Source organism: Phaseolus vulgaris, chromosome 11, assembly GCF_000499845.2.
Source record: "Phaseolus vulgaris cultivar G19833 chromosome 11, P. vulgaris v2.0, whole genome shotgun sequence".
Lineage (NCBI taxonomy): Eukaryota > Viridiplantae > Streptophyta > Magnoliopsida > Fabales > Fabaceae > Phaseolus > Phaseolus vulgaris.
Genome location: NC_023749.2, coordinates 1722770 through 1750283, shown reverse-complemented (window position 1 = coordinate 1750283; position 27514 = coordinate 1722770). Strand labels below are relative to the sequence as shown.

At 30.5% G+C, this 27514-nt stretch overlaps 4 protein-coding genes across 4 annotated transcripts; 3 read left to right on the top strand and 1 right to left on the bottom strand.

Moving 5' to 3' along the window:
- The first annotated feature begins 1173 nt into the window (after positions 1 to 1173).
- LOC137832308 (phenylacetaldehyde reductase-like) lies at positions 1174 to 3794 on the top strand. Its single transcript, XM_068640395.1, has 6 exons — positions 1174 to 1338; positions 1735 to 1904; positions 2012 to 2203; positions 2540 to 2702; positions 2848 to 3034; positions 3468 to 3794. The coding sequence occupies exons 1-6, from the start codon at positions 1221 to 1223 to the stop codon at positions 3610 to 3612; spliced, it is 975 nt and encodes a 324-aa protein (XP_068496496.1). The 5' UTR covers positions 1174 to 1220; the 3' UTR covers positions 3613 to 3794.
- Positions 3795 to 4792: 998 nt separating this feature from the next.
- Positions 4793 to 11027, top strand: LOC137832288 (cinnamoyl-CoA reductase CAD2-like). The gene is made up of 6 exons (XM_068640360.1): positions 4793 to 4990; positions 5258 to 5427; positions 7528 to 7719; positions 9458 to 9620; positions 10185 to 10368; positions 10680 to 11027. The coding sequence occupies exons 1-6, from the start codon at positions 4870 to 4872 to the stop codon at positions 10825 to 10827; spliced, it is 978 nt and encodes a 325-aa protein (XP_068496461.1). The 5' UTR covers positions 4793 to 4869; the 3' UTR covers positions 10828 to 11027.
- A 558-nt stretch (positions 11028 to 11585) lies between these two features.
- LOC137832291 (cinnamoyl-CoA reductase CAD2-like) lies at positions 11586 to 18929 on the top strand. Its single transcript, XM_068640371.1, has 6 exons — positions 11586 to 11936; positions 12018 to 12187; positions 13125 to 13316; positions 14489 to 14651; positions 16540 to 16723; positions 18690 to 18929. The coding sequence occupies exons 1-6, from the start codon at positions 11822 to 11824 to the stop codon at positions 18835 to 18837; spliced, it is 972 nt and encodes a 323-aa protein (XP_068496472.1). The 5' UTR covers positions 11586 to 11821; the 3' UTR covers positions 18838 to 18929.
- A 1361-nt stretch (positions 18930 to 20290) lies between these two features.
- Positions 20291 to 20788, bottom strand: LOC137821750 (phosphatidylinositol N-acetylglucosaminyltransferase subunit C-like). Its single transcript, XM_068626501.1, has one exon. It carries the CDS (start codon positions 20786 to 20788, stop codon positions 20291 to 20293), a length of 498 nt encoding a protein of 165 aa, XP_068482602.1.
- Between the last annotated feature and the right edge of the window lie 6726 nt (positions 20789 to 27514).

Sequence of the window (27514 nt, the reverse complement as noted above, 5' to 3'; positions counted from 1 at the left end):
TGATTTATTATGGAGCAATTGCAAATTTTATATTAACATTACCCTACTAATTTTATATTTAGTAACAAAACAACAATTACATGTAAGGGCACTCGTCACCCACACCACTATGTAATCATATTCAATTATTCACCCCAGTTAGAGTCTTCCTCAAGTTGTAAGCTTAACAACTAAATTTTATATCACCTTCATATTCTTGTTCAAATATGATATCATATCAAATTTAAATATGTATTAGTTTCTAGTATGAATAGTATTTTACTTATTAAATTGGATATAAAAATATGTATACATTGAATGTGGTCGAACCAATTTTTAAATTTTTAGGAACTCAACCACTCACCTTATGAAATCTAACTTTAATACAAAAATTAATTTTGCGGTATACTTTAATTCAGGTCTAAAATAAAGATTTTATTATGATCCTATAAATATGTATTATATCCAAAATAAAGATATGTTACTTTTACCTATTACATATTGAATCCTAACTTAGGTATTAGAGTACTTTTTACATATATTCTATGCTCACTATCAGAAACAAATCCCAGATCTCGTAGAACACTAGTGACTATAAACATTCAGAAGTAAAAGCAAAATACTTCCTTTTATGTACCGTTTGGAACCAGATGAACACTAGAGGCTTTATTACCCAGTTTTTGCCGACCGACATGTTGAAAATATATTAAAGACCAGAAGAAGATTAATGAGTCCAAATAGTGATTAAGGATTATGTAATGTGTTCTTAATCATGACCCAAACACTAATCCGACCCAATAATAATAAGTCCATGATAATCATATAAGTAGTTACAAGTTTTAAAAAAAAAGGTACGTCGTTGTCACACATTAATCACACTAAACACCGAATATTGAACACTAGCTTGATTGTCGGAACACCTTTTGCAGGTGTCCTCCCGATCGAGAACTAACGAAGAAGGAAGGAGTCTGATCGAAGTGATAGATTGAAAGTTGACCAAGTTGTGTGTAGGAATTACTTTAACAAATAAAGTAAGAAGACTTTAGTTCTAATTATAATAGTTCTCTCGGTTTGCTTTTAGACAACAACCTGTCACATACAAGAACAATTTAGTTTTTCAATAAACAAAAGGTATATGCTCAATAAATAATATTTACTCCTCTTATATTTTTCTTAATAAAATTTGAACAAATCTATATATAATGAGATGAAAGGCATCATTAGAGTGAGTTGAAGGAAGCATGAGTAGTGAAGGGAAATTGGTGTGTGTGACAGGTGCTTCAGGTTACATTGCTTCATGGATTGTGAAGTTCCTTCTTCAACGTGGTTACACAGTCAGGGCCACTGTTCGCAACCCAAGTGAGTCTCTTCTTTCTCCTTCTTTCAATTCATTCACCATCTTTCTTTTTCCCATATTATTTTTTTACACATGAGCAAATCAATACTTTTTTTTTTTATAAAAACCGTCGTGTTAGATATATGAAATTTGACATTTCAGCTAGATTGATAGTTCATGTCACAACAATCATCTAACACCGTATGAAAAAAATATTATTAAAAGAAAATAAAAATATAAGAAGTAGACCAAAACTCATTAACAAAAACGATATAAGTAATTTATATCTATTAATAAAGAACTCTAAGAAAAAATTAGACAGAAACCTATTAGACCAATGAAAATATTGAATAAAACTTAAGTTAATAACAAATGACCAAAATATTGATAATAAGTAATTTGTTTATTTGGGTTTGCAGATGATCACAGAAAGGTAGAACATTTGCTTAAACTTGAAGGTGCAGAGGAGAGACTGCACCTGTTAAAGGCTGATCTTTTGAGTGAAAATTCCTTTGACTCGGTTGTTGAGGGCTGCGATGGAGTCTTTCACACTGCTTCTCCCTTTTTCAACAACGTCAAAGACCCACAGGTTTACTATATTCTTATGCTTCTGTTCATAAATTATTAATTGAATGTGGTCTATTCTTTCATGTCAAATGTTTTTTAATTTAACTTGTTTTTTTTTTCTGAATTCAGGCTGAACTGATTGATCCTGCAGTGAATGGCACACTTAATGTTCTTAAATCATGTGTAAAATCATCATCTGTGAAACGAGTTGTTTTAACTTCTTCTGTGGCTGCTGTTGCATATAATGAAAGGCCTAAAAGTCCAGAGGTTGTAGTTGATGAAACATGGTTTTCAAATCCAGATTATTGTAGGGAGTTAAAGGTATGTGTTGTATTCTAATTCAAAACTTGGAATTGAATAACACAACTTTGCAATGAGTGTTGCCATTACTCTGGCAAATGTTAGCTGCATATGATTGTTAGTTTCTTGTGGTAGAGACAACTTTTGAACTTTCATGTGTCGTGGTAAGTGTATTAAGAAGTGAATTTTATGTTTAAGTCATATGATTGTATTTATTTATACTAGTCAACAATAACTGTTGAGCTAGATGTGTTGCTAAAGTATATTTTTCTGATGAACAGAAAAATTAATGAAGTAATTAGTGTAGTGTGTTAGAATCTGGTTAACTTTGTTGCCATTTGCTATTTGTGTTGTTAGATGTGGTATTTGCTTTCAAAGACCTTGGCTGAGGATGCTGCGTGGAAATTTTCCAAAGAAAACAACCTTGACTTAGTTTCTGTTAACCCAGCAATGGTTGTAGGGCCACTGTTGCAAGCAGAGCTAAACACTAGTGCTTCCACAATTTTAAACCTAGTAAATGGTAATTTTGGTTCATTCATTCAATGATGTTATACTGCAAATTCTATTACAAAATTATTATTTGCATAAAGTGTATTTCAGTTCTGCTCCAGTCCAAGAATTGTCATGTTGTTTCAGAAAGTATAAATTTGGATTGATTGATGCAGGTTCAGAAACTTTTCCAAATGACACTTATGGATGGATCAATGTGAAGGATGTTGCAAATGCACATATTCAGGCTTATGAGATTGCTTCAGCTAGTGGAAGATATTGTTTGGTTGAGAGAGTGGCACACTTCTCTGAAGTCGCCAAGATTTTACACGATCTATACCCAACATATCAGATTCCAGAAAAGTAAGTTTAATCATTTGTGTAACTCATTTGTAATTTTGTAATTATTATTATTATGAATCGGACTACTTAACTTTATAAAATCGAATTATAAGATGTTATAAAATGTCTTTATCTCTAATAGATATGTGATGGAAAACACATCCTCTTTCTCTCACGTCGAAAGTCTGAAACTTTATATTTATGGATTGCCCGATAGCGATTTGATAGTGAGTGATCAACAAATTTTTGTTAGGATAAACTCTAATAACATGTTAAAAAGCAAATTTTAAATATAATTCAACCTCATAAAACTTGTTCATAAGATAGAATTTACACCCACTTATATATTATATATATTATGAAATGTTCTTATTTCTAATATGATATAAACTCTTCAATCATTATATACTATTTGATTCAATGTTGAGATTGAGAGGATTAAAACATTGTGCAGGTCTGCAGACGATAAGCCTTATGTACCAACATTTCAGGTTTCCAAAGAAAAGGCAAAATCATTAGGGGTTGAATTTATTCCCCTAGAAGTGAGTCTTAAAGAGACTGTGGAAAGTTTGAAAGAGAAGAACTTTACCAACTTTTAATCTCTCAATGAACGAGTAAACGTTGATAATTTCAACTGTGTTTCGTTAATGCTTCTGGTTTTAAAAATTCCATGCTTGAAAATAAATTATTGTTCTGAGTGTAACAGTTTTAATGTAATTACTTGTTGCTTTTGTTTTGATTTGTACTCGTGAAGGTAATAGAACAAGACAACTTGGTTTTATTTCGATTTGCATAATCTACTATTTTACCATAACATAATCATGTCGATTTTTGTCTTATTTATAGTATTATAAAATAAAATAAAATTTATAAATTTGTTTTAGTTCAATATGACTCTCCTGAAAAAATTATTATCGTTATAAAATGGTATAAAAAAAATTCATTTGATGAAAAGTAATTGGAGAATTAATTTTGTATAAAAATGGTAAGAACCCTAGTACTCGTATTTTCATTCAAGAACACGAATCTAAAGAATTAAGTGGAAATAATTTATATATGTAATTTTACATTAAAGGAGTATAAAAAATTGATGTAAAAATGAATAATATATACAGTATTATATTTCTTATAAATTGAGAAAAGTTTTATTCTGATTTAGAAATTTTGAGATCCTAACTCAGAGTATTTAATCTATCTCTTACTTTTTTTTTCATAATTTCTTTTAATTTAATATTTGTAAATTTCTCACTCTTTATTATGATTTGTATTAGGCCTTGTTTTAGTTTATCATGATTCGCATTATGATGATCCAATGTCCGATTAGTATTATCAAAATTCACATATTAAATGAATTGAGTTATCATGTTTTACTCTAATTATTGAAATCGAATCCAAAAAGATCAAACTTACACATGCTTAATTGTTAATATTTTTTTTAGTAATAAATATTTCGATCAAACACTAACTATTCCATAAGCAAGATCTAGAAAAGACTTCTTGAAAATCCAACAAAATTGTTAGGATTGCATCTTTAGCATTCTTGTTTGGAAAATATTCCATCAATAAAATATTGTCTTTAAGAATCTATTAATTATATTTATTATTAATTATACTCTTTAAATATTTTAACAATATTATCTCCCCTATCATATTTTAAACAACAACCTACCATAAACATTCTTGGCGCTATCTTTATTATGTAAAGTTTACCAAACCTTGAAATGGTACGAAACGTTACACTAATGAACATGTATAAATACGACCGTTACACTCTTGAAATGGTACGAAACGAGTTTTTTTCTGTTTGAGAAAGTGCTTTCAAAATAAGGGTTTCGATTGGTTCAGTATTAGCAAGGATGAGCAGCGGCGTAGGAAAGGTGGTGTGTGTCACCGGTGCTTCTGGTTTCATCGCATCGTGGATCGTCAATTTTCTTCTCCAACGCGGTTACACCGTCAGAGCCACTGTTCGAAACCCTAGTCAGTTTCATCCATCCCTAATTCCTCATACCTATCTCTTAAATTCATCAATAGTTCATATGAATGAATGTGTATGATTCCTAATACCTATCTCTCAAATTCATTAATAGTTCATATGAATGAATGTGTGTGATTCCTAATACCTATTATTTAAATTAATTAATAGTTCATATGAATGAATGTGTATGATTCCTAATACCTATCTCTTAAATTCGTCAATAGTTCGTATGAATGAATGTGTATGGTGTGATATGATATGATATGCAGGTAATCGGAAAAAGGTTTTGCACTTGGTTAACCTAGAGGGCGCGAAGGAGAGGTTGCATCTGTTCAAGGCGGATTTGTTGGAAGAAGGTTCGTTCGACTCCGTTGTGGATGGCTGCGACGGTGTTTTTCACACCGCTTCACCTGTCCGTTTCGTAGTGGAAGATCCACAGGTTGCAATAGTTGATGATGATTATGGTTAGATTTTCTTACAATTAGTTTAGATCAGTGAGTAGTGGAATCGAAATCATGCATCTGTTTATTGTGAAGTAGGTTACCAAATCCTCTTCCCTCTTTTACCGCCACTTCTTAATTTTTTAAAATTTCATCATCTCTAAGAAAGAAACAGAGAAATAAAGAAAAAGAAGAAGAAAGGGATACAAATTAATGGATAGAAAAGAAAGATGATTTATCTTGTAAAGTAACTTTATACCTCTTATCTTGTATGATATTGTTAAAACTAAATGTATATTTCACTGTTATAAATTAAAGGTTTAATTATGTTTTTAATTCCTTATAAAGTTAAGAATCTTCAATTAAGTCTCATCTAATCTTTTTGTCTATGGTTCTAATCTTGTTTAGTCTACTCATCTTAAGTCTGTTTGGTTAATGTAAATAGTGACTTTTACTGTTTTTATTGAAAATTTGTTTAGAAAAATATAAAAGAATTTAGTGTTTAATTTCTTAAATTTATAAAAGAATTAAAACTTAATTAATCCTAAATCAAAATAATATATCAAAGAGATGGATTATATATTGTTATAGATGTAATATATATTTTATTTAACATATTTAAATTTAAATTAATATATATATATATTAAATTTTAATTTATTAAACAACCCAATAAACATTCATAAAAAAAAATTTGCTCTAAACAAAATTTTGATCGGTATATCTTCTCTTTTCTATGATAACATTCCTATGACAGATTCTGATCTTGAAATGGATAAATGAGTGCATGAAATTTAGTTGTACAGAGAAAGATAATAGTTTTTTTAAATGAAGATTGAATAATTAAATTTTCTATTCATAGAATTTTTAACTTAATTAATAAAATATTTATATTTTATTTCATTTAAACCAGTTATATTTTTAGATCAAATTACTCTTTTCTTACAATAATAATAATAAAGAATTGGAATAAAATTAATTGAATGATATTACCGTTGTATCGCAATATTAGTTGTTTATCATAAATCTAAAACAAAATATGTATGTTTAAATTAATTATTTATCATAAATTTTTAATATAATTTATCTTTTAACCTTTTTTTATATTTATTCTAAATTGAATTTCAATATTTAAAAAAATTATCAACAATTAAAAATAACATTGTATCAAATTCATCACATATCCAAAGTTAAAATTATGTCCAAATTAATGATTTTTTATAAATCTTAATATAATATAACCAAAGTATTTATTTATTGTAAACATAATTTATATGTCCATAATAATTGTTTGTTATGAAATTTAATATATTATAATTTATATATTCGAAATATCTATTTCTTAAAATTTAAGTTTTATGAAACACCTATTATGTCTAAACTACTAGTATTATGGAATTTGAATGAAGAAAATGTATAGCTGAGGATAAGGTGTTCCCTCTCTGCACAAAACTAATAACAAGGCTTGACTTAAAGAATCTGTGTTAGTTAATGATTTTTTGACTTGAAGAACCGAAATCTTGAAAAATTTCACCTGAGAGTTAATGTGGCATGTGGCAAGAGGTGTTAAAGATGAGCATTTTGTATAAGAGATGAATGTTTAACATTAAAAATTTATTGTTCAGTATCAACCACCATAAAAAAATATACACTTTTAAGTTACTTCAAATTCGTTGAAGTTTCTTTCACCGGAATAAAACTGGGAGGCACAGTGGAAATCACAAACATATTTTTATGTGTGAAGCTATGTATGAAGCAACTCAAGAGTTGCTTCCATTAGAAATACTCCAAGATCCCTAATTTCTGTGTCTGCATGTTTGTAAAGGTCAATGCACTGTTGAAATTCTATTTTACAATTCATTTATCAATTTTTTTTCTTGGTCCTGTTATTTAAGATATATATGGGTTGAGAGATGATTTGAATGACTAAGCTGGATTGTTTTTTTTAGATGCTTGAAGTTTTTAAAATGTTTGTAGTATTGATTGTAAATGACCTTTTTGCTGACTTTCTAAATGGATCATTGGTTTTTTTGTTTGTTTGAGAGAAAAAAAAAACTCAAAAGTTTGTCCCCTGCTAACTTTTGTTTTCCTTGTTTCAGGCTGACTTGATTGATCCAGCTGTGATGGGAACTCTTAATGTTCTCAAATCATGTGCAAAATCACCATCTGTGAAACGGGTTGTCTTCACCTCTTCTACAGCTGCAGTGGTATATAATGAAAGACCTAAAACTCCTGAAGTTGTAGCTGATGAGACATGGTTTTCAGATCCAGATGTCTGTAGGGAATTAAAGGTTCGTAATAATTTTTGCTAAAATTTATTTAGGTGGAATGTGTTTTTGAAGTGGTTTGATCAAAGCTGGGAAATGAACAACATGTTCTTTTCATCTAAAACAATGTACCTTATCACTACATACGAACAGCATAAATGTGTGTTTGCTAATCATGAATGTAAGACATGTTAGTATTAATTCCAAGAGTGGGGGATTTTTACACTCCATACGTTTATGAGAAGTATTTTAAACTATAGAGTAAGACATTACTTTTCCAAAGATTAGTAAAAATCACTTTCCAATAATACTGAACTGGATGTCTTTCCTAAATGTTAGAATAACATTGCCTGAAACAGTCTTGCATTGTTATATTAACTTAAATCTCATCTTATCTGTTCCTTTTCTTTTAAATCATAAGGATCCGTATCCTTATGATTGTTGAAAATTGTTTCCTTTGCCACTGCTAACCATGCTAAGCTGTAAAATCAGTAGAAGAAAATAATGATTAATACCCACGACAGCAATGACCACAGCTATAGTTAAACAAAGAAAGGATAAAAAAAAGAGGGATTTAGAAAGTGCCAAAGGTGATGGGAATTCAATGTGAGTTAGGTAAAAATGAGTAAGATGGACGATATATAAGTAGAAGAACCATAAACCTATTATCTTAAGGTTTTGAGTTGAAGGTTGTGTTCTAGCCTCTTGTATGAATTTGTTCGCAACTCATTGTTGCCGAATCTTCCTGGTGTCTCCCTTCAATGAACCTAACATCTTTCACTTTTTCGAAATTCAGTTGTCACTAGATCAAGTGAAGTCAACTGAGTCTTTAAGGTATAGCTCTCTATTTGTTTTGTTTTAGTAGGAAAAAATTGTTATTGGGTATTTTACATAAATCATTTGGCATGTAAGAGGGTCTGAGCGCAGGTCATGTATAGTTCTTGGTGGCATGTTAAATGTGTTTAATTTTTGTAAGAATTAGTATTTAAGAAGCAACACCAACCTTTTACCCAGGAGATGTCTACCAAGTCTATTAAGGGTCTATCTATATAGATGTTCTACACAACCTAAGTGTTGGACAATCAAATTATCAACCAATTTTAGCTTAACAATTCTCTCCCTCTCTCTCTTACCTCCCCTAAAATTCAACATCTCCGAAGATGTTTTGGTTTCTGACCATCTGTTTGTTATTGACATCCTTCTGTTCGTAGAACCGGATGCTGATTTCTTTGTTTCTTTAGATTTGCATCTTTGTCAAGATGTCAAATCCTTCAATGTCGAGGAGTCCTTCCCGGTGACAATCTCTGGGTCCAATCTTTCGAGGAGTCTGTCATTAGAAGGACAAGTGATTTGGCTATGGGAAAGGATATTTCTTTTCTTTAGGTGGTCATATTTTCTACTTCAAATTGCATTAATCAATTAAACATATCAAAAGAAAACAACAAAATACTGTTTTGATACTATGTCATGAACTATTGAACTAACTATCCCTAAATCTTAGGCCGTTGGATGAAAAATTCATGAATGGTTTATATTAAGTCTCTAACAGCGAAAAAAGGGGAAACGAGAGTAATAAAATTTCCTCCCAGATGGAGATGGGCCATAAAGCTTTTTAAACTGTTTCAAGTTTGAACATTATTCAACCACTGTTTAGTAATGTCGATCTTGTATTTTGTAGACAATCTCTATCCGTTCCAACATGCCGTAATAATCTTATATAGTATGTTAACCGCGCATGCTAATTTTCTTATTATGTCTTCAGATGTGGTACCATCTTTCAAAGACTTTGGCTGAGGAGGCTGCGTGGAAATTTGTAAATGAAAACAACATCAACATGATTACTATTAACCCAGGAATGGTGGCAGGATCTTTCTTACAACCAGAGGTTAATGAAAGCATTGAGTATATTTTAAACGTAATAAATGGTAATTCTTATGTACTTGTCTAGTTATGCTGTATGAAGATTTTGCTATCTCCTTTTCTTATATATACATGTGATGATTGATACTAAATCATGTATAACAGACCGTCTGCTGAATAGCTCAGTCGAATGATTAGATTGTCTGATGGAGAAGATTATCTACTAAAAACAATCTAGTAATGTTAAGACAAGTTAAACTAGTGCGTATTTGTTGTAATTGTCTTAGTGGTTTTCCTTAAATGGTTTTTCTATCACTCCCTTAGTTTATGTTCTAGACCATTCTGGGTTAGATGGTACACTGTACTGTGAGTATTCTCTATGCATAGAACCTTCAAGTGCTAAGAAAAGTGCTTTATTTCAACCTTCTTATTGTGTTTTCTTGTTTTGTTATTGTTGGGACAGTTCCGGATATGGATGGTGTACTTGTGAGTAGACATTATGTATAAAACTGTTCACTGTTAATGAAAGAGTTTAAGTATTTTATAGAACTCAACCACTTGGATTACATGTGTTCCAAGTGAACTGGTTTTGCAAAACAAGCACTAACTCTTTAACTTATTTAATGCAGGTAAATCAATTCCAAATAAAGCTTTCGGATGGGTCGACGTGAAAGATGTTGCTAACGCTCATATTCTGGCATATGAGATTGCTTCAGCCAGTGGAAGATACTGTTTGACTGAGAAAGTGATACACTCATCTGAACTTGCAAGGATTTTACGTGATCTGTACCCTACATTGCAAATTCCAGATAAGTAAGTTTAATTATATATAAAATGAATAGGGATCCCCATTCTTTGAAACTCTCTTTGCAGTGCTTTACTTGCTTGTTTGAAAACTCAAATCAAGCTGCAAATGGAAAGATTCTGCATTGATAAGCTTTCAGTTTAATCAAACTTCTCTTATAGTGAAAATTAGTTTGTGTAGTTTAATGTTTTTAAAAATAGATATGTATCTAATTTTTCCATAAATTAAGGTATAGAACTTTAGTATTTAGTTACAAAATGAATTTTTTCCCTTAATAGTAAACATTTTCAGTTCCTCAAATCTTAAACATTGTTATCAGGTGTGAGGTGGATGAGCCGTATGTGCAAACATACCAAATTTCCAAAGAAAAGGCAAAGAAGAGCTTGGGAATAGAGCTTACTCCTTTGGAAGTGAGTATCAGGGAAACTGTGGAAAGCTTTAGAGAGAAGAAGATTGTCAACTTTTAATCCATGACAAATCCTTGATGAATAAATGTTGAAGATTTGAACCGCGTCTGGTTTGTGACTGATAAACTTCCAAGGTATATTGAATGAATGACAATCTAAATTATTGGTTTTCCAAAAATGAGTTTAGAAGTTAGGAGAAATAGAAAACAAATCTTATCCTATAGAGGAATACAAAATTGATACTCAAGATATATGATAAATATGGTTTTGAATTTCTCAAAAAGTAATAAAATTTAATTATCATTTGGTTAATAAATCAGAAATATTTTTTTAATTTTCATTAAATTTTTAAACAAGTTCAAATACTTTTTAATTAGTTATACAAATGATAAATTCTTAAAATGAATATTTTGTGTTTCATTAGAACTGTAGAAGCGGACCAAAGTTAGGTCAACATGGTCCACCATAACTTGAGCTCGTTAAGTTAAAAAAAATAATTTTGATATAAGTAGAAATCAAATATATCTATTCAGAATTCGATTCAACAAAGAATATAAAAATTCTTAATGCAGTCTAATAACAGTGTAATACAATTAGAAAAAAAGTTGGGTAGGAGAAATATTTACCATTTTTTTATCTTTTTATGTATATTAATATGATATTTAAAAATTTTATTTTATATACTAATATATATATATATATATATATTAATATAAATATAATAATATTTTATTATGATTTTTATATTAAAAATAAATTGAAGAAAAACAATACTAACATTTTTTAAATTAAGGAAGCTTCCTTTGTGCTTATCCCTAGCCCATCAAATTTCCCTCTGCACCCCCATAAATTAGGTAAAATTATCAAAATATCTTATTTAATGAATTCCGAAAAGTAAAAACATTCTAGAAAAAGTAATGCATAAGTTATTTTTAAAAGGGTAAATCCCAAAATGTTTTATTTTCCGTAGTGTCTGAAATCAATTATTGAGTAGACTACATAAAAGAAAAGTAGAGTGAGTTAGTTGAAACAATAATATTATACTATTCTTGGAATGGAGAAGGAGAAGATAGTGTGCGTGACCGGTGCTTCTGGTTATATTGCCTCATGGATCGTCAAATTCCTTCTTCAACGTGGTTACACAGTCAGAGCAACGGTTCGCGACCCAGGTCAGTTCCATCCATTCCTAAACCCTAATCCCTATCTCTTAATTGGTTATTGGTATGAATATGAATGGTATGGTTATGTAGGTAATCCGAAAAAGGTGTCGCACTTGGTTAACCTTGATGGAGCAAAAGAGAGGCTGCATCTGTTTAAAGCGGATTTGTTGGAAGAAGGTTCGTTCGACTCCGTCGTGGAAGGCTGCGACGGTGTTTTTCACACCGCTTCACCTGTCCGTTTCGTAGTCAACAATCCACAGGTACTCTTACTATTCTGTAAATAATTCAATACTTATTAGGTTTCTAAAACATTCGGAAAAAAAAATTAAACTAATTCGGTTTTTCCCAAAGAGTTAAGTAAGAAAAGAAAAGAAAATCTCAAGTATGGTAGATTGGAGGATATATTTACTGCATATGGTATTGAACTGACAGATACGCTGTTGCATTTCCTCTTTTTACGCTTGGAAGGAAATATTCTGCTGATATAGTCACTTTCCAATCAAACTTGTTTACAAGTTCTTAAGAATTATTATTATTATTATTATTATTTTTATTGTTGTTGTTATTGTTATTATTATTATAATTATTCTTGTTTCTTGTTATTATTATTATAATTATTCTTGTTTCTTGTTATTATTATTATAATTATTCTTGTTTCTTGTTATTATTATTATAATTATTCTTGTTTCTTGTTATTATTATTATAATTATTCTTGTTTCTTGTTATTATTATTATAATTATTCTTGTTTCTTGTTATTATTATTATTATTATTATTATTATAATTATTCTTGTTTATTGTTATTATTATTATAATTATTCTTGTTTATTATTATTATAATTAGTAGTATTGGTATTAGTTCTCCAGATTCTGTGTCTGCATTTTTAACATCGTGAATGCACTTGTGAAATTTTATTTTACTCTCCTTTATTTTTCTTACCAGAATTTTCCTTTGCCATCGGCCAAATTATGTGAGCTTCATGAAAACTACACTGTAAAATTTAAGCTCATGCGTTGGCCTTTGGTTTCTTCCGGTTGTTGATGACATATATATGGCTGATAGTTAATGTGATTAATTAAGTTGGAATTTTTTTTAAAAAGTTTGTAATCCAGATTTTGAATGGCCTTTTCGTAACCTTCTCCAAACAGATAGATTGCCTGTTTATCCACTTTTGACCTTTGTTTTCCCTATGTCAGGCTGAATTGATTGATCCAGCAGTGAAGGGAACTCTTAATGTTCTCAAATCATGTGCAAAATCGCCATCTGTGAAGCGGGTTGTCTTAACTTCTTCTGTGTCTGCAGTTGCATTGAATGGAAGACCAAAAACTCCTGAAACAGTGCTTGATGAGACATGGTTTTCAGATCCAGATGTCTGTAGGGAATTAGAGGTTTGTGCTATTTTGCTAAATTTTAGTAGAAATGAAATCCTGAAGCCCAAGTGGAATATATGATTTTGATGTAGTTTGTCCTAAGTTGGAAACTGAATGGAATTTGTTTTTTTCTAAACAAAATTTTTATATCTTACCAAATAACGTAAGTTATTACTCTGCATAAAGGAAGTATCATCTCAATTTACTTCGGAAATAGTCCGTACGTATTCAGAGTCTCTATTATAGATGTTCTCGTCATCAAAAATATATATACATGTTCTACGCAACCTTAGATAGTAAAATTATCAATCAAATTCACTTAAGCAATGCTCTGCCACTCTGGGGATGTTTTGATTTGACCACCTTCAGTGTTTCTTTTGGCATCATCTAAGAACTGGATGCTAATTCATTCTTAACTTTTCCGATTCTCTGGTTGTTCAAAAATATTTATATTCAGGGTTAAAGATCAACCTTTTGATTGTCGCATTAACATGACAGATAAGTCTTCAACCATTTTTACCGGTTTCAGGTGACAATTAAATCTATAACAATGACGAAAGGGGAAGAGTAGAAATTTAATCAATGAGACATTTTATTTTCATCTGTTGTGTTGGGACTTTTTGAGAGTATTCACCACGGAGATCTCACAACAATAAAATCTGATCCAAATCCACATAAGGGATTGATATCACCTCCAACCTAAACCTTATGTGTCTTCTTCCTTATATGTTGTTTAACTTTCTTACTTCTACTTGTGGAACCTGCACTGACACTTGATTCCTAACATGTTGTCACTCTTCTTTCAGTTTTATCTCCTTATCATCTTTCTCCATGAGACAAATATGCATAAAAAGTGAGTAATAGAAAGTTACTAAATAAATTTCCTCCCGTTGAACCTTGGCCAAATTTTAACATGATAAAATTCCCTGAAATCTATGGCCCCTCACCACAACGACTGCTGCTGTTACTGACTTCACTTCGGCATCACCTGTACCTGTGCGTACTGTAGTGGAAGAGATGAGCCATAAAACTTCTTTTCAAGTTTTAACATTATTCAACAACTGTTTAGTACTGTCTATGTTTTAAGTCGATATCCAATATATTTGTTCCAATATTCTGTAGTAAATTGTCTTCTAGAGTATGTTACCATGCTTGCTGATTTTCTTGCCATTTCTTATTTTTGTCTGCAGTTGTGGTACTCGCTTTCAAAGACTTTGGCCGAGGATGCTGCCTGGAAATTTGTAAATGAAAACAACATTGACATGGTTGTTATTAACCCGACAATGGTAGCAGGAACTCTCTTACAAGCAGAGATTAATGAAAGCGTTGAGCAAATTTTAAACCTGATAAATGGTAATCTTATTTACTCTTGAAGTTATGCAGTATTAAAATTCTATTATCTGCTTTTCCTGCATTTGGAATTCTGACTTACATGTGTTCGAACTGCAACTGAAAAAGGGAAACAGAAAATATGGAAAGGCAAATATTGTAAGAAAATGATCATATAACAATAACTACAATTCTTAGTTAAACTTTATGTTTAAGGCATGAACATTTCTCATTTAAATCATAATAAGTTCAAGACGCATATTCTCACATCACTAATTATTAATGGTCTCAAAAGTCTCTAAATAACTAGACAGACTGAATATTACCAAATATGTTCAATGCTTTTATTAGGTGTTTTGTGATATTAGATAAGATTAAGGTGCCTAATGATTATTGAATCTTCTAAAGCATTACTACTGCTGTAGTTTGGATCTTCTCTAGTCTAGGTTTTGTACCCATGGGGTTTATGTGAGTTTGATACTGTTCAGTCAAACATGAATTGTTTTTTTTTCAAGTTTTCCTTTATCTCGTAGCAAAAAACTTGGAGGTTGGGAACGAAGGCAGGGGATTTTTTTTTGTGGGGAGGAAGGGTTAGAATTATTGGGACTTGCTCAACATGATATTATGGGGTGACCACGTTCAAAGGTTAGAATTAGGATACCTTAGGCTTAAAATAACTCACAAGTTTCTACTGTAAGTTAAATAAATCCACTTCGGAACCAGCGGGTTGTCACCCTCAAAGAAGATAGATAAACATCCTATTTCATTGATAATGCTTTAGTCAGGATTAGTTTAGTAAAACCTGCAATATACTGAAACCCAATACACTACATTGCCATAAAATAAGTGCGACTTCAGAACAAATTCCTTTGAAGGGAGTATTGTGCTTAAAGTTAATTATTACAATAGATTAATATTTTGATTCTCAAAAGATTGGTTTAATATTCAGTCTAGTCCTTCAAGTTTTTATGAATTTAGTTTTCGGAGAACTGAATTTTCTTGGGATAAATTTGAAGAATGATGTAGTCTATATTGATATAAGTAATCTTTGAACTAATAATGCCTAACAAAATAAATCTTTGGACCGATTTGTGCACTTGATATCATCGAGTTGTTGATTTATCTTATGCATGGTGTTTAATGTTAAAATTTGGTGAGAAAAGAAATAAATAAAATGCTTGCTAAACACTAACTTATCTCTGCAGAAAAATTTCGATATATTTTCGTATTTACTATTTTCTATTTACTGATACATATCACAACACGAATCTTAATTGACTCTATATTTAGAGATACGATGCATGAGTGAATCTTAATTCATATGATTTTACTTTTTCATCAATTCTCATGGAAAAAATTAAAAGTCGTGGGACCTTAAATATTTTTGAAACACTTGTGAATTTATCATACTTGTCACTAATGCATGTACTCTATTTAAGTAATTAATTGTGTTTCATTTTCATTCTTCTAAAGCAAAGACCTTCTATATATCTAATAGTCTTTGTTTGTATGAATTCTGTTAAGTTGTTTTAATTGTTTCTACTTTAAACTGTTTACAGTTTATCATTTACATGATGATATATTTGAAGTAATTTTTAATTATACTTGAATCTTGCTATTCTATACAAAATTATTATTCTCGATTCAAAAAATAACTTGGCGATTGAATCTAGAGTCGTAAATTACCTGTTTACTAAGGTTTAGGGTTTTTACTTAGGTTAAAATATAATGGATTTGCCATGTGCCTCAAATATATTCCAGGTTAGATTTGACTTTTGCTTAATAAAACTAGGGACCACTTATTTTAAAATTTAATAGCCTACAAATTTATATTACAAAGTGAGTCACAGTGGGAGAATTGCTTTAATATATTTGCCAAACAAACACTAACTCTTTAGCTTATTTAATGCAGGCAAACCATTTCAAAATAAATGTTTTGGGTGGGTCGATGTGAAAGATGTTGCCAACGCTCATATTCTGGCTTATGAGATCGCTTCAGCTAGTGGAAGATACTGTTTGTCTGAGAGAGTCATACACTACTCTGAGCTTGCTACGATTTTACGTGATTTGTACCCTACATTACAAATTCCAGATAAGTAAGTCTAATTTTATAAAGCATGCATTGGAATCCCCATTTATTAAACTCCTTTCGTAGCAATCTCTTGGCTTGTTTGAAAACTCAATTGATAAAATAAATCAATTTATTGCAAGTTAACATCAATAACTTTTATTGCAATCTCTTTAGCTTATTTTGAGTTTTATTATCTAAGCTTAGTTACATAATAAACCTGAAAATATATATTCACCCTTCAACTGAAAGTATGCCATGATTGCATACTTAATAATTAGAACTCCAACTTGAAAAATCTTGTCTTGTTTCCTTCTAAGTAGGGGGTGGTCATGGATTAAAATCCTACCAAATCCAAATAATCCATATCCATTTTTTTTGTTAATTAGATTAAATACACTTTGTCAATTCCATTAAATCCATTTTGATATGGACACAAAATAACATGCCTCGAACTCGAATCGAGCCTAAGTCGACTCAACCTGAACGCGGACCAACTCAATTCGATATCGGCCTGGGCCCGCTCGGCTCAACATTAGCCAGGGCCCAATTGACTTGACATCAACTCGGTCCCACTCCACTTGACATCGGCTCGAGCCCGAAAGACAGACGGGCCCGAGCTTGCTCAACTCGACATTGGCCTAGCCTGTTCGACTCGACATCGGCCTAGACCTGCTCGGCTTGACAACGCACCTGAGCCTGCTTGGCTCGACATTAGCAAGGGCTTAATCAACTTGACATCAACCTGAGCTCGCCCCACTCGACGTTTTGGGCTCCACTCGACGTTTTGGGCCCGTTCGACTCAACATCAACCCTAAGGCTCAACCCGAGAGGCTCGGTCCGGGAGACTCTTGCTCAGCTTGACCCGTACTCGAGAGACTCGACATTGCTTGGTCTCGTTCGGCTCGACATCGGCCCGGGCCCAATCGACTCGACATCATCCCGACATAGACGATTCAGAGCCCGAGCTTGCTCAATTCAACATCAACCCATGCTCGTCCACTTGACATCGATTTGGGCCTGAACGACTTTACATCGGCCTGACTCACATTGATCCTGCACGATTCAACCCAGGCCTGACCCGAGAGGCTCGACATCGGCCCGACCCTGATGATCCAAACATGGGCTCGGGCCTGGATTATTTGACATTGGCCTAAGCCTGGATTATTTGACATTGGCCCCTGCTCCACTCGACATCAACCCAGGACCACTCGACATCAATCCAGGTCTGGACGACTTCAATCCGGGCCTGGACGACTCTACATCGGCTTGGGCTCACTCAACTTAACATCGGCCGGACTCACATTGACCAGGGCCATATCGACTTTACATAGACCCAGGCCAGCTCCACAACTCGATTAGCTTGACATTCGGGCTTGGGAGACTCGACATTGGCCCAAGCCAGTTCGCCTCGACCCAATTGACTCGACATCAACCTGACCCTTCAACCTGACCCTGGATTATTCAACATCAGCCCAAGTTGACTCGGCTTGACATCGGCTTGGACCCGCTTCACTCGACATCAGCTCGAGTCATCTAATCCAGACAACTCGACATCGGCCTGAACCCAGACAACTCGCTAAACTTGACACCAGCGAAACTTTACATTAACCAAGGCCCAATTGATTTTACATAGACCCAGAGCTCGAGCCCGATTAGCTTGACATCAATCTGGGCCTGGGAAACTCGACATTGGCTTGCGCCCGCTTGGCTCGACATCGGTCCTAAAATGCAATTATGCAATTTGGATAATCCAAAAATATATCAAATCTATATCTAATCTATATCCAATTAAATGGATTGGATTTAAAATCCAAAAATATGGAAATGAATTAAAACTAATATGGATAATTATGGATTGGATTTTATAATTTAGATATTTTGCCCACCTTTACTTCTAACTTTCTTTTTTGTGTGTATGCAGCATTTAAATATTTAGCTTTTTGCATTTAATTATAAATTTGCACTTTCTAAAATGTGAACAATGTTTTCAGGTGTGAGGTAGATGAGGCGTATATACCAACATACCAGATTTCCACAGATAAGGCAAAGAAGGAGTTGGGAATAGAGCTTATTCCTTTGGAAGTGAGTTTTAGGGAAACTGTGGAAAGCTTCAGAGAAAAGAAGCTTGTCAACTTTTAATCCGTTATCTATTCTCCAAGATGACTGTGAAATAAAAGGTTAATATTGTTTGACAAAGGATAAACTGCATGTCATAAACTGTACAATGAAAACGTAGATCTACTTTTATTTATTCATTCAAGAGGTTAACGCAGGAGAGGAAAAAAATATCAATTGGTATAACATATATGGTCCTCTCACTGTTCTTCAGTATTCACGGTGAAAAAAAAGTGAAACCCTTAGGAGAAATCTCCAAATTATAGACTAACTCCTCCACCTTCCAATCCCTTCCTATCACTCACATGCATCCTCAAGCCTCTACAAAGTATCCCTTCGTTAAAAATAACCTTCACATAATAAAGTGCTAAATATGTTTTTCATACTTTTATTATAACAAAAAATTAATTTATGTCCTTAGTTTAAATTTTAGCCTTTCGTAAAAAAACTATTGAAATAAATCCTTACACAACAAACAAATTTTTTTATGTAAACTATATTATAATATTAGAACATCCAAATTTGTGATGATGAGTCAACATAAGATAAACATTTTAAGATCTTAGTTCACACTAAAAATCAGTTTGTTAACTAAAAAGAGCTGGGTAAAGCTCGAATATCTTCCCTATTACACGTACTAAAAAAGTCTAAAGTTTAAACTAAATTTTGTGTGAAAGTGCATGAATAAAAAACATATTTAATTCTTAAATAAAATACACCCACTACACAAAATAATAATTTATTTTATTTTTTAACTTTAAATTCTAATATACTTTATTCTATCATATTTTTAAGGTTGTCAAAAGTATTATTTTCCATGTGAAAATAAAGATTGTATAAAAGGTAACTTTTTCTAACTTCCTAACACATGGAAATAAATATTCTAGCAAAAAGATTTTATGGAACAAATGTCTTCTCTCTTTTTTTTCTTATCTATCTAATATATACTCAAATGATACAATAATGAAAAGCCTATACTAGTGTTGTTGGGTAGTATATACAAAGTGTCGAAGAAAAGATACATTGCTGTATACACTTTGCACCTAAGATAAGAGGTTGGTATGACTTCAAATTCATGAGTCATTACTTACTTTAACCTCAACATCCATGAGACGTCATTCTGTAACCAACATTCTTTAAAATTACCAGGTATACACAATACGCCTTACATATTAAGAGCTAATGCGATTAAGAACTTATTTATTTCTTTGAGAGAATGTAGTGAAAAAGGGATCAAAACTAGTTTGTTTGCATGTGTCAAAAATGAATGACACTCTAAATTGTGAATGTACTTCCATTGTACACACAACTTTTAAACCATCATTGGTAATCCTTCTTTATAGCATGAATACAATCATCATTTTCCCACCCTCCCCCGACATGAACTATAAAATTAAAACTAGTCCAAGTGGTCAGTCAGCAAATTATACTCCAACCTAAACAACATACAAGGTACTAACAATGTAACAATGTAACATCAGTCTGTAATATCAAAACAAAGTTTAGCCTCATCCCAAGGTCCATTGATCTCAAACTTGTACTCCTGAATCCTTATAAGCCAATAAGGGCAAACCACATTGACAAAAACCAACAGACTAAGTAGCACCACAAAAAGGAGGCGATGCAGCATGTACACAAAACTTAAGGTCATGGCCATCAAACTGATAGAAAAGCATAGGTGCATGCGGAATGAATATTTTTTAATACAGTAAGTGACAAGTGGAGCAAAAAGGAAAACCTGCAATGAGAATAACATGATACCGAACACATGTAGTCTTGATGGAAGGCGAGAAGCAATAAAAACAGAGGCGACTACAGAAGCATTTACAGAGATACAACTGGTCAATGCTGGATTCTTAAGAACCCCTGGGGCTTTGACAGTGGATTCTGAATAACCAGGTTGCATACCACCATATGCTACTTTTCTCCATCTGGGACGAGGCGATGAAGAATTATTAGCCAAGCTAAGATCCATTGCAATAACTTCTTTAATTTCAGCCGGGCCTGCGGTGTCAATCAAAACTATTATGTGGGAAAACCTAAATGTCCTTTACTAAATAAATCTTGCTCCACAGACGTGTGCCATATTTGTCTCATGCAATCAGAGGGTAGAGCATGTCATATTTCAGTTCCACTATCTTGTCTTTCAAGCTTGTTTATGAAAGTTATCTCCATATTCTGAAGAATAAAAGATGATGAAATTACATACAAAGGAGAAAAATAGGCAACTCACGGCACATATGAATATCATCTTGATATTCTGAATAACAGGTAATGAAATTACATACAAATGAGGGGGGAAAGATAACTCGCATAATAGACAATATCCAAAATTAATTAATGTTATTATCACTAGTCCGGACAAAGGGATTCAAATTTAATAGTATCATGCAAAGATCAAGCATAGAACAAATAAAATCGATACATGAGATGCAAATATACATCATGTTATTCAATAACAGTTAATGACACTGAAGTTATCACCAACCACATCATTGAGCAAGAAGAAATTCCACAAGCCAGGAATGTTCAGTTCAGTAGGTAAGGAAATCTAAAGCAGTATAGACTGTAAATGGTTTGGATATTAATGAAACCTCATCAGCAATATCTTGTTCTGCATTCAGCATTTCCAAGGAAAAAATCTTGAACAAACCGAATAATAAATAAGGATTGTGCATTATTTGGTTTTGAAACCCAAACAGAATTGTAATGAACAGGAAAAGCGGCTTGGTAATTTTGAACAGAAGTGCTTAAATTATGTAAGAAACAAAATGAACGTTTAGTGTGTTTGGATTCACTTTTGATGGGCTTTAAACAGAGGTTTACGCTTTCCAAAACACAAAACAGAGAAGCAACAATTGCTCTTAATCTAACGAAAGCCAAACACCCTGGAAGCACAATAAACCACTCGTTCTTTAACCGATTCTAGTTTTACTTAATCATCAGTTCATATAAGAAGAAAATGCATAAAACTTAACAAAATCAACAAAACAATGACATATTTGTAGATCGAAATCCCAATTTAACAGACGACAGCAAAGAAAAGTAGAACCAAACGTAAGAACACCAACACACGCTGAGGAATTAGGAGGATTCGTTCAGTGAAGATAATCACAATTCAGAATGGCTATTTCAAACGAATGAAAAGAAAGGAACAGAGAAATGGAAAATACCACGATCGTGAGAAATGTAGATTGAAACTATCCAAACGACGCCGTTACGAGTTGAAAAAGCAAAGGGAAATTGAAAGAACAAGAAGAAGAAGAAGAGGCGAAGAAGGGTTTTTATATTGATTTCAGAGGGTGAAATGCGAATCAAACATGCCTTTGTTTGTTTGGCACCGTTTGATTGTGGAAATTTATAATTAAATGTAAAACGGTTTTTTAATTTTTTTTAAAAAGAGTAAAAAATAATAGAAATAATACTATATCTTTCTAAGTATTTTTTAGTTATTTTCTATTAATAACTTTTATTTGTACTTTATTTCTGACTTATATCTTTCCACTTTATCAAATTTATTGATTTTTGGAAAGTTTGACATTAAATTATTAAACTACTACTGTTTTAGTCTTTTCGATCTCCAAAATAAATATTATGCAATTTATAAGTTATACTAGAATTGAATTCTTAAATTATATTATACATTTATGATAAATGTTTTTTTATTATTTCACGCTAAAGTTATTCTAAATTACTAGCGGGGCACACAGGCGCTCTCGCGCGCCTGTGTATCGGCATTTTTTATGTTTTTATTTTTATTATTATTATATGTATATTGATATTTATTTAAATGAAATATAAATTTATGTGTATTCATATTTTTTATTTTTTTTCATAAGCTTATGTGTATATGTATTCTATAATATTTTACAGTGTATTTGTATTTTATAATATTTGATAATGTCTGTGTATCTGTATTATTTGACAACACTACATTTGTGTAGATACATATAAATTTAAGAAAATAAAAATAAAAATGTAGATACAGACATTGTCACACATTGACATCTTATGTATAAAAGTATACTAACCAGGTTGAGTAACATGTGTGTTACTTGGTGCTGCTTCGTTATCGTTAGATCCTTCAAATATCAAGTTAAAAGAATGAATGAATAAAATTATATATTAAAATAATTATTACAAAATAATATATGTTTTGTTATATAATATTTTGGTTACCTACATTATTTATTGATCGAGTCAAATGTCGAATAGATGTCAATCTCCTTCCTAAAACAATATTGGGATATGAATAATATTGTTTGTCATTTCTCTATAAGTTTTTCTTCGTATATTCCATTTGTCTTTTAAAATATTTGTTTAAAAATTGGCATCTTATGCATAGAAGTGTACTAACCAGGTTCAGTAACATGTGTGTTACTTCGTGCTGCCTCGATATTGTTAGATCCTTAAAATGTCAAGTTAAATGAAGGAATAAATAAAACTATATAAACAAAATTTAAAAGTAATAATTGTGAAAAGTTAAATGTATATATAACATCTTTGTTACCTGCATTATTGATTGATCGAGCCAAATGTCGAATTGATTTCAATCTCCTTCCTCTATAACTTCTGCTTTGTGTAGATAGTTCATTTGTCCTTTGTTCCATGGTCATTCTTCGTCTTATGTTTGCAATATTTAGCTTCAAGTTTGGTTTTGTCGTTCTACTATTCATCTTTTGTATTTATATTTTTAATTTTGTTGTGTAATGTATTAAACTGTAGAAAAATAATAAAAATTAGAAAAATTATTTAAAAAATTCTAAAATATAAATCAAAACTAAAAGCAAAACAAATTGTAAAAACACTGTTGCAAACAAATAAAGAAAACCAAAAATCAGTAATGCAATGCAAACATACATACAGGAAGAAAAAAAAATTAGTATGTGACAAAAAATTGATAGCTAAATTAAAAATATTTTACAAAATGTGAAAATAAATATATAAAATATGATAATATTTAAAAAACACTTTGATCTATATATTAAATATTGTTTATGTAAATGAAAAAATATAATTAAAAAATATCTTCATAAAATAATTCGCAAAAAAGTAAAAATAAATATATAAAATATGATAATATTTAAAAAAAAAATCATCAATATATTATTTTAAAAAGTGGCGTAAAAAAAATATCTTTAGAAAATATTTTTCAAAATGTGAAAATAAATGTATAAAAAACACTTATATTTTCCATTTGGTTATGTAATGTACTAAAAGCACAACAAATTATAAAAACACTGTTATACATATAGCAAGAAAAAAAAAATATGTGACAGAAAATAGATAGCTAAATTAAAAATATTTTCAGAAAATATTTTACGAAATGTGAAAATAAATACATAAAATATGATAATATTTAAAAAAAAATTATGTATATATTATTTAATATTTTTTTTATTTAGATGGAAAAAATAGATAGCGTACATAAAAAATATATTCAGAATATATTTTTCAAAATGTGAAAATAAATATATAAAATATGAAAATATTTAAAAAAATATTTTAATCCATATATTTATTTAATAGTATTTATTCAAATTTTATTATTTAATAGTATTTTATTCAAATTTTATCCTTATAATTATGTTTTATTTTATTATTTTAAAAATATATGAGAGGAGATATTTTTTATTTTGTAACTTCTTTATTTTTAAAATCTAAATTTTGATTTTAAATATTAAATATTAAATTTTAAATTTTAAATTACCTTATATATAGGGGATCTCCTCTTAACTACCATTTTAAATTTAAAATAGTGAATTTTAAATTATGAATTTTAAATATTAAGTATTAAATATTAAATTTTAAATTACCTATATAGGAGATATCCTCTTAACTACCATTTAAAATTTAAAATTTTGAATTTTGAATTTTGAATATTTAATTTTTTTAAAAACTAAATTTTGAATTTTAAATATTAAATTTTATATTTTATATTTTAAATTACCGGGATCTCCTCTTAACTACCATTTAAAATTTAAAATTTAAAATTTAAAATTTTGAATTTTAATTTTAATTTTTTAATAATTAATTTTGAATTTTTAATATTTAATTTCGTATACGTTTTATGTACTAATAAATTTTAAATTATCTATATATATAGGGGATCTCCTTTTAACTACCATTTTAAATTTAAAATAGTGAATTTTGAATTTTACATTTTAAATTTTAAATTACCTATATATATGGATCTTCTTTTCACTACCATTTTAAATTTAAAATAGTGAATTTAAAATATTAAATTTTAAATTACCTATATAGGAGATCTCCTCTTAACTACCATTTTTAAATTTTAAATTTTAAATTTTGAATTTTGAATTTTGAATATTTAATTTTTAATTTTTTTAAAAACTAAATCTTGAATTTTGAGTATTAAATTTTAAATTTTATATTTTAAATTTCCGGGATCTACTCTTAACTACTATTTAAAATTTAAAATTTTGAATTTGAATTTTTTAATATTTAATATTTAATTTCGTATACGTTTTATGTACTAATAAATATTAAATTTTAAATTTTAAATTATCTATATATAGGGGATCTCTTTTCAACTACCATTTTAAATTTAAAATAGTGAATTTTGAATTTTAAATATTAAATTTTAAATTTTAAATTACCTATATATAGGGGATCTTCTCTTAACTACCATTTTAAATTTAAAATTTAAAATTTAAAATTTTGAATTTTGAATATTTAATTTTTAATTTCGTATACGTTTTTGTACTAATACTAATATATTAATTAATATAATAACTCACCAAACATGGGTTAAGAAAATCATCGTAATCCCTAAACCCCTAATAAACCATTTTCGAATTCTAAGGAACAAACCATAATCCCTGCAACTCACCCATCACTGCAATGCCTCTCAAGATCCTTTGGATGGAAACTTCCTATATGTTTTCTCATATAGTAATCCCTCTCATTGGTGCAGTTTTTTCTGGTACTTAATTTCTCTTTCAACTTTTTAATAGTTCTATTTGTTTGTGTGAGCACAATAATTATAATATTGTCATGATATAATGCCAAAGACATTCATAAATGAATAATCAATAAAATTAAAATCAGAATATATACTTTATAGTTGAAAAACAACACTTACGGATTGAACGGAAGTGGTGGTTCTGGAACGGAAGTGGTTCTGGAACTTGCGACTTCTGGTAATTTGAAAGTTTGATGGGATAAAAGTGAAGATGATCGGGAGAAAAAGATGATAGAAATGATAGAAAGTTTGATGGGATAAGAGTGAAGATGATCGGGAGAAAAATATGATAAAAAGATGATAGAAAGTTTGATGGGATAAAAGTGAAGATGAACCGGAAAAAAAGATGATAAAAAGTTTAATGAAAAGGAGAAAAAGATGATAGAAAGTTTGATGGGATAAAAGTGGAAGATGAATTGGAAAAAAAGATGCAATTGTAGAATGTTTAAACTCTTTGAGATATAAAATTTAAACTCTTTATAAAATGACAAATAAAATAATAAGATATAAAGATAAAATTAAAATAAAATAAGATGGTAGTTAAAAGGAGAATCCCCTTTATATATAGGTAAAGATTATAAACGTTTAAAAAATGTTAAATTCAATTAAATAATTTTAAATTTAAACATATAAGATATTCAAAAAAATTAAAAATATTCCCATAAACAATAGTTCTTAAGAAAATTACAAGGCAAGATATGTATTGTACTGTATAGGCCGAAAGGTTGTACCGAAAGTCTCGACCGAAAGATTGTACCGAAAGTCTCAACCGAAAGGTTAAATATAAAAAGTAAATAAGTAAAATTAAATTAGTGATTATAGCAAAGCCCATAAGATGGGCCCAAATATACAGGTGTGTGTTTTCAAAATGTTAGGTGCAAAAAGAAAAGACCCAAGTAACTCTCAAACCCAATAAGAGAGCCTTACAAATAGAGGTTCAACTCAAGAGGTAAGTGAGATTCAATTTATCTAATGAACATAAAACTATATCTGACTTTGGCATCGGAGTGCTTTGCAGGTACACCCACCCACCTGTGAGGAGAAGAAGCCGAGAGCCCAACTCGAGTAGAAGCCGTGAGAGCCCAACCCTAGAAGAAACTGAGCACCTAGCTGAAGGAGAAGCCGAGAACACCTGGCTGAAGGAGAAGCCGAGAGCATCTAGCTGAAGGAGAAGCCGAGAGCATCTAGCTGAAGGAAAAGCCGAGAGCACTTAGCCGAAAGAGAAGCCGAGAGCATCTACCTTGAGGAAAAGCCTAGAGTACCCAATGTGAGAAGAAGTCCAGAGTATCCAGCCCAAGAAGAGACCGAGAGAGTCCAGCCCAAAGTTCAAAAGATTTGTATAAGAGTTAATCTTGTCAACCTGATTCTAGTGTTCTTGGTCCTTGTTGTAAGAACATGTATATATACAGACTTCTGTAATGTATGAGATAAATATTTATTTTGATAAAGTAAAAAATAAAAATATATAAATTATATTATAATTAAAATTCATAATAAAAGTAACTTAAATTTATAGACTGCGTTTTCGATTTATGACAGACTATTTATAATATTTCTATTGGCATATTTTCTTTTCTGCATTTCACATTTTTTATTTTCACTTAGATTGAATTATTTTCGCTTTGCAAAGTACAACTACAATAACTTATAGACTCCTTATTCCTTTATTCCTGGACTGTTCTTTCTATATAATATTTTGGATTTCAATAATATTTT

What these genes read in the sequence shown, in the direction of transcription:
- LOC137832291 (XM_068640371.1), top strand. Translation starts at nt 11,822, where the DNA reads ATGGAGAAGGAGAAGATAGTGTGCGTGACCGGTGCTTCTGGTTATATT. An exon ending in AGCAACGGTTCGCGACCCAG is followed by an intron (nt 11,937 to 12,017) that starts GTCAGTTCCATC and finishes ATGGTTATGTAG; the next exon opens with GTAATCCGAAAAAGGTGTCG. An exon ending in ACATTACAAATTCCAGATAA is followed by an intron (nt 16,724 to 18,689) that starts GTAAGTCTAATT and finishes CAATGTTTTCAG; the next exon opens with GTGTGAGGTAGATGAGGCGT.
- LOC137832288 (XM_068640360.1), top strand. Translation starts at nt 4,870, where the DNA reads ATGAGCAGCGGCGTAGGAAAGGTGGTGTGTGTCACCGGTGCTTCTGGT. An exon ending in ATGTCTGTAGGGAATTAAAG is followed by an intron (nt 7,720 to 9,457) that starts GTTCGTAATAAT and finishes TTATGTCTTCAG; the next exon opens with ATGTGGTACCATCTTTCAAA. An exon ending in ACATTGCAAATTCCAGATAA is followed by an intron (nt 10,369 to 10,679) that starts GTAAGTTTAATT and finishes CATTGTTATCAG; the next exon opens with GTGTGAGGTGGATGAGCCGT.
- LOC137821750 (XM_068626501.1), bottom strand. Translation starts at nt 20,788, where the DNA reads ATGGATCTTAGCTTGGCTAATAATTCTTCATCGCCTCGTCCCAGATGG.
- LOC137832308 (XM_068640395.1), top strand. Translation starts at nt 1,221, where the DNA reads ATGAGTAGTGAAGGGAAATTGGTGTGTGTGACAGGTGCTTCAGGTTAC. An exon ending in ATTATTGTAGGGAGTTAAAG is followed by an intron (nt 2,204 to 2,539) that starts GTATGTGTTGTA and finishes TTGTGTTGTTAG; the next exon opens with ATGTGGTATTTGCTTTCAAA. An exon ending in AATTTTAAACCTAGTAAATG is followed by an intron (nt 2,703 to 2,847) that starts GTAATTTTGGTT and finishes TGATTGATGCAG; the next exon opens with GTTCAGAAACTTTTCCAAAT.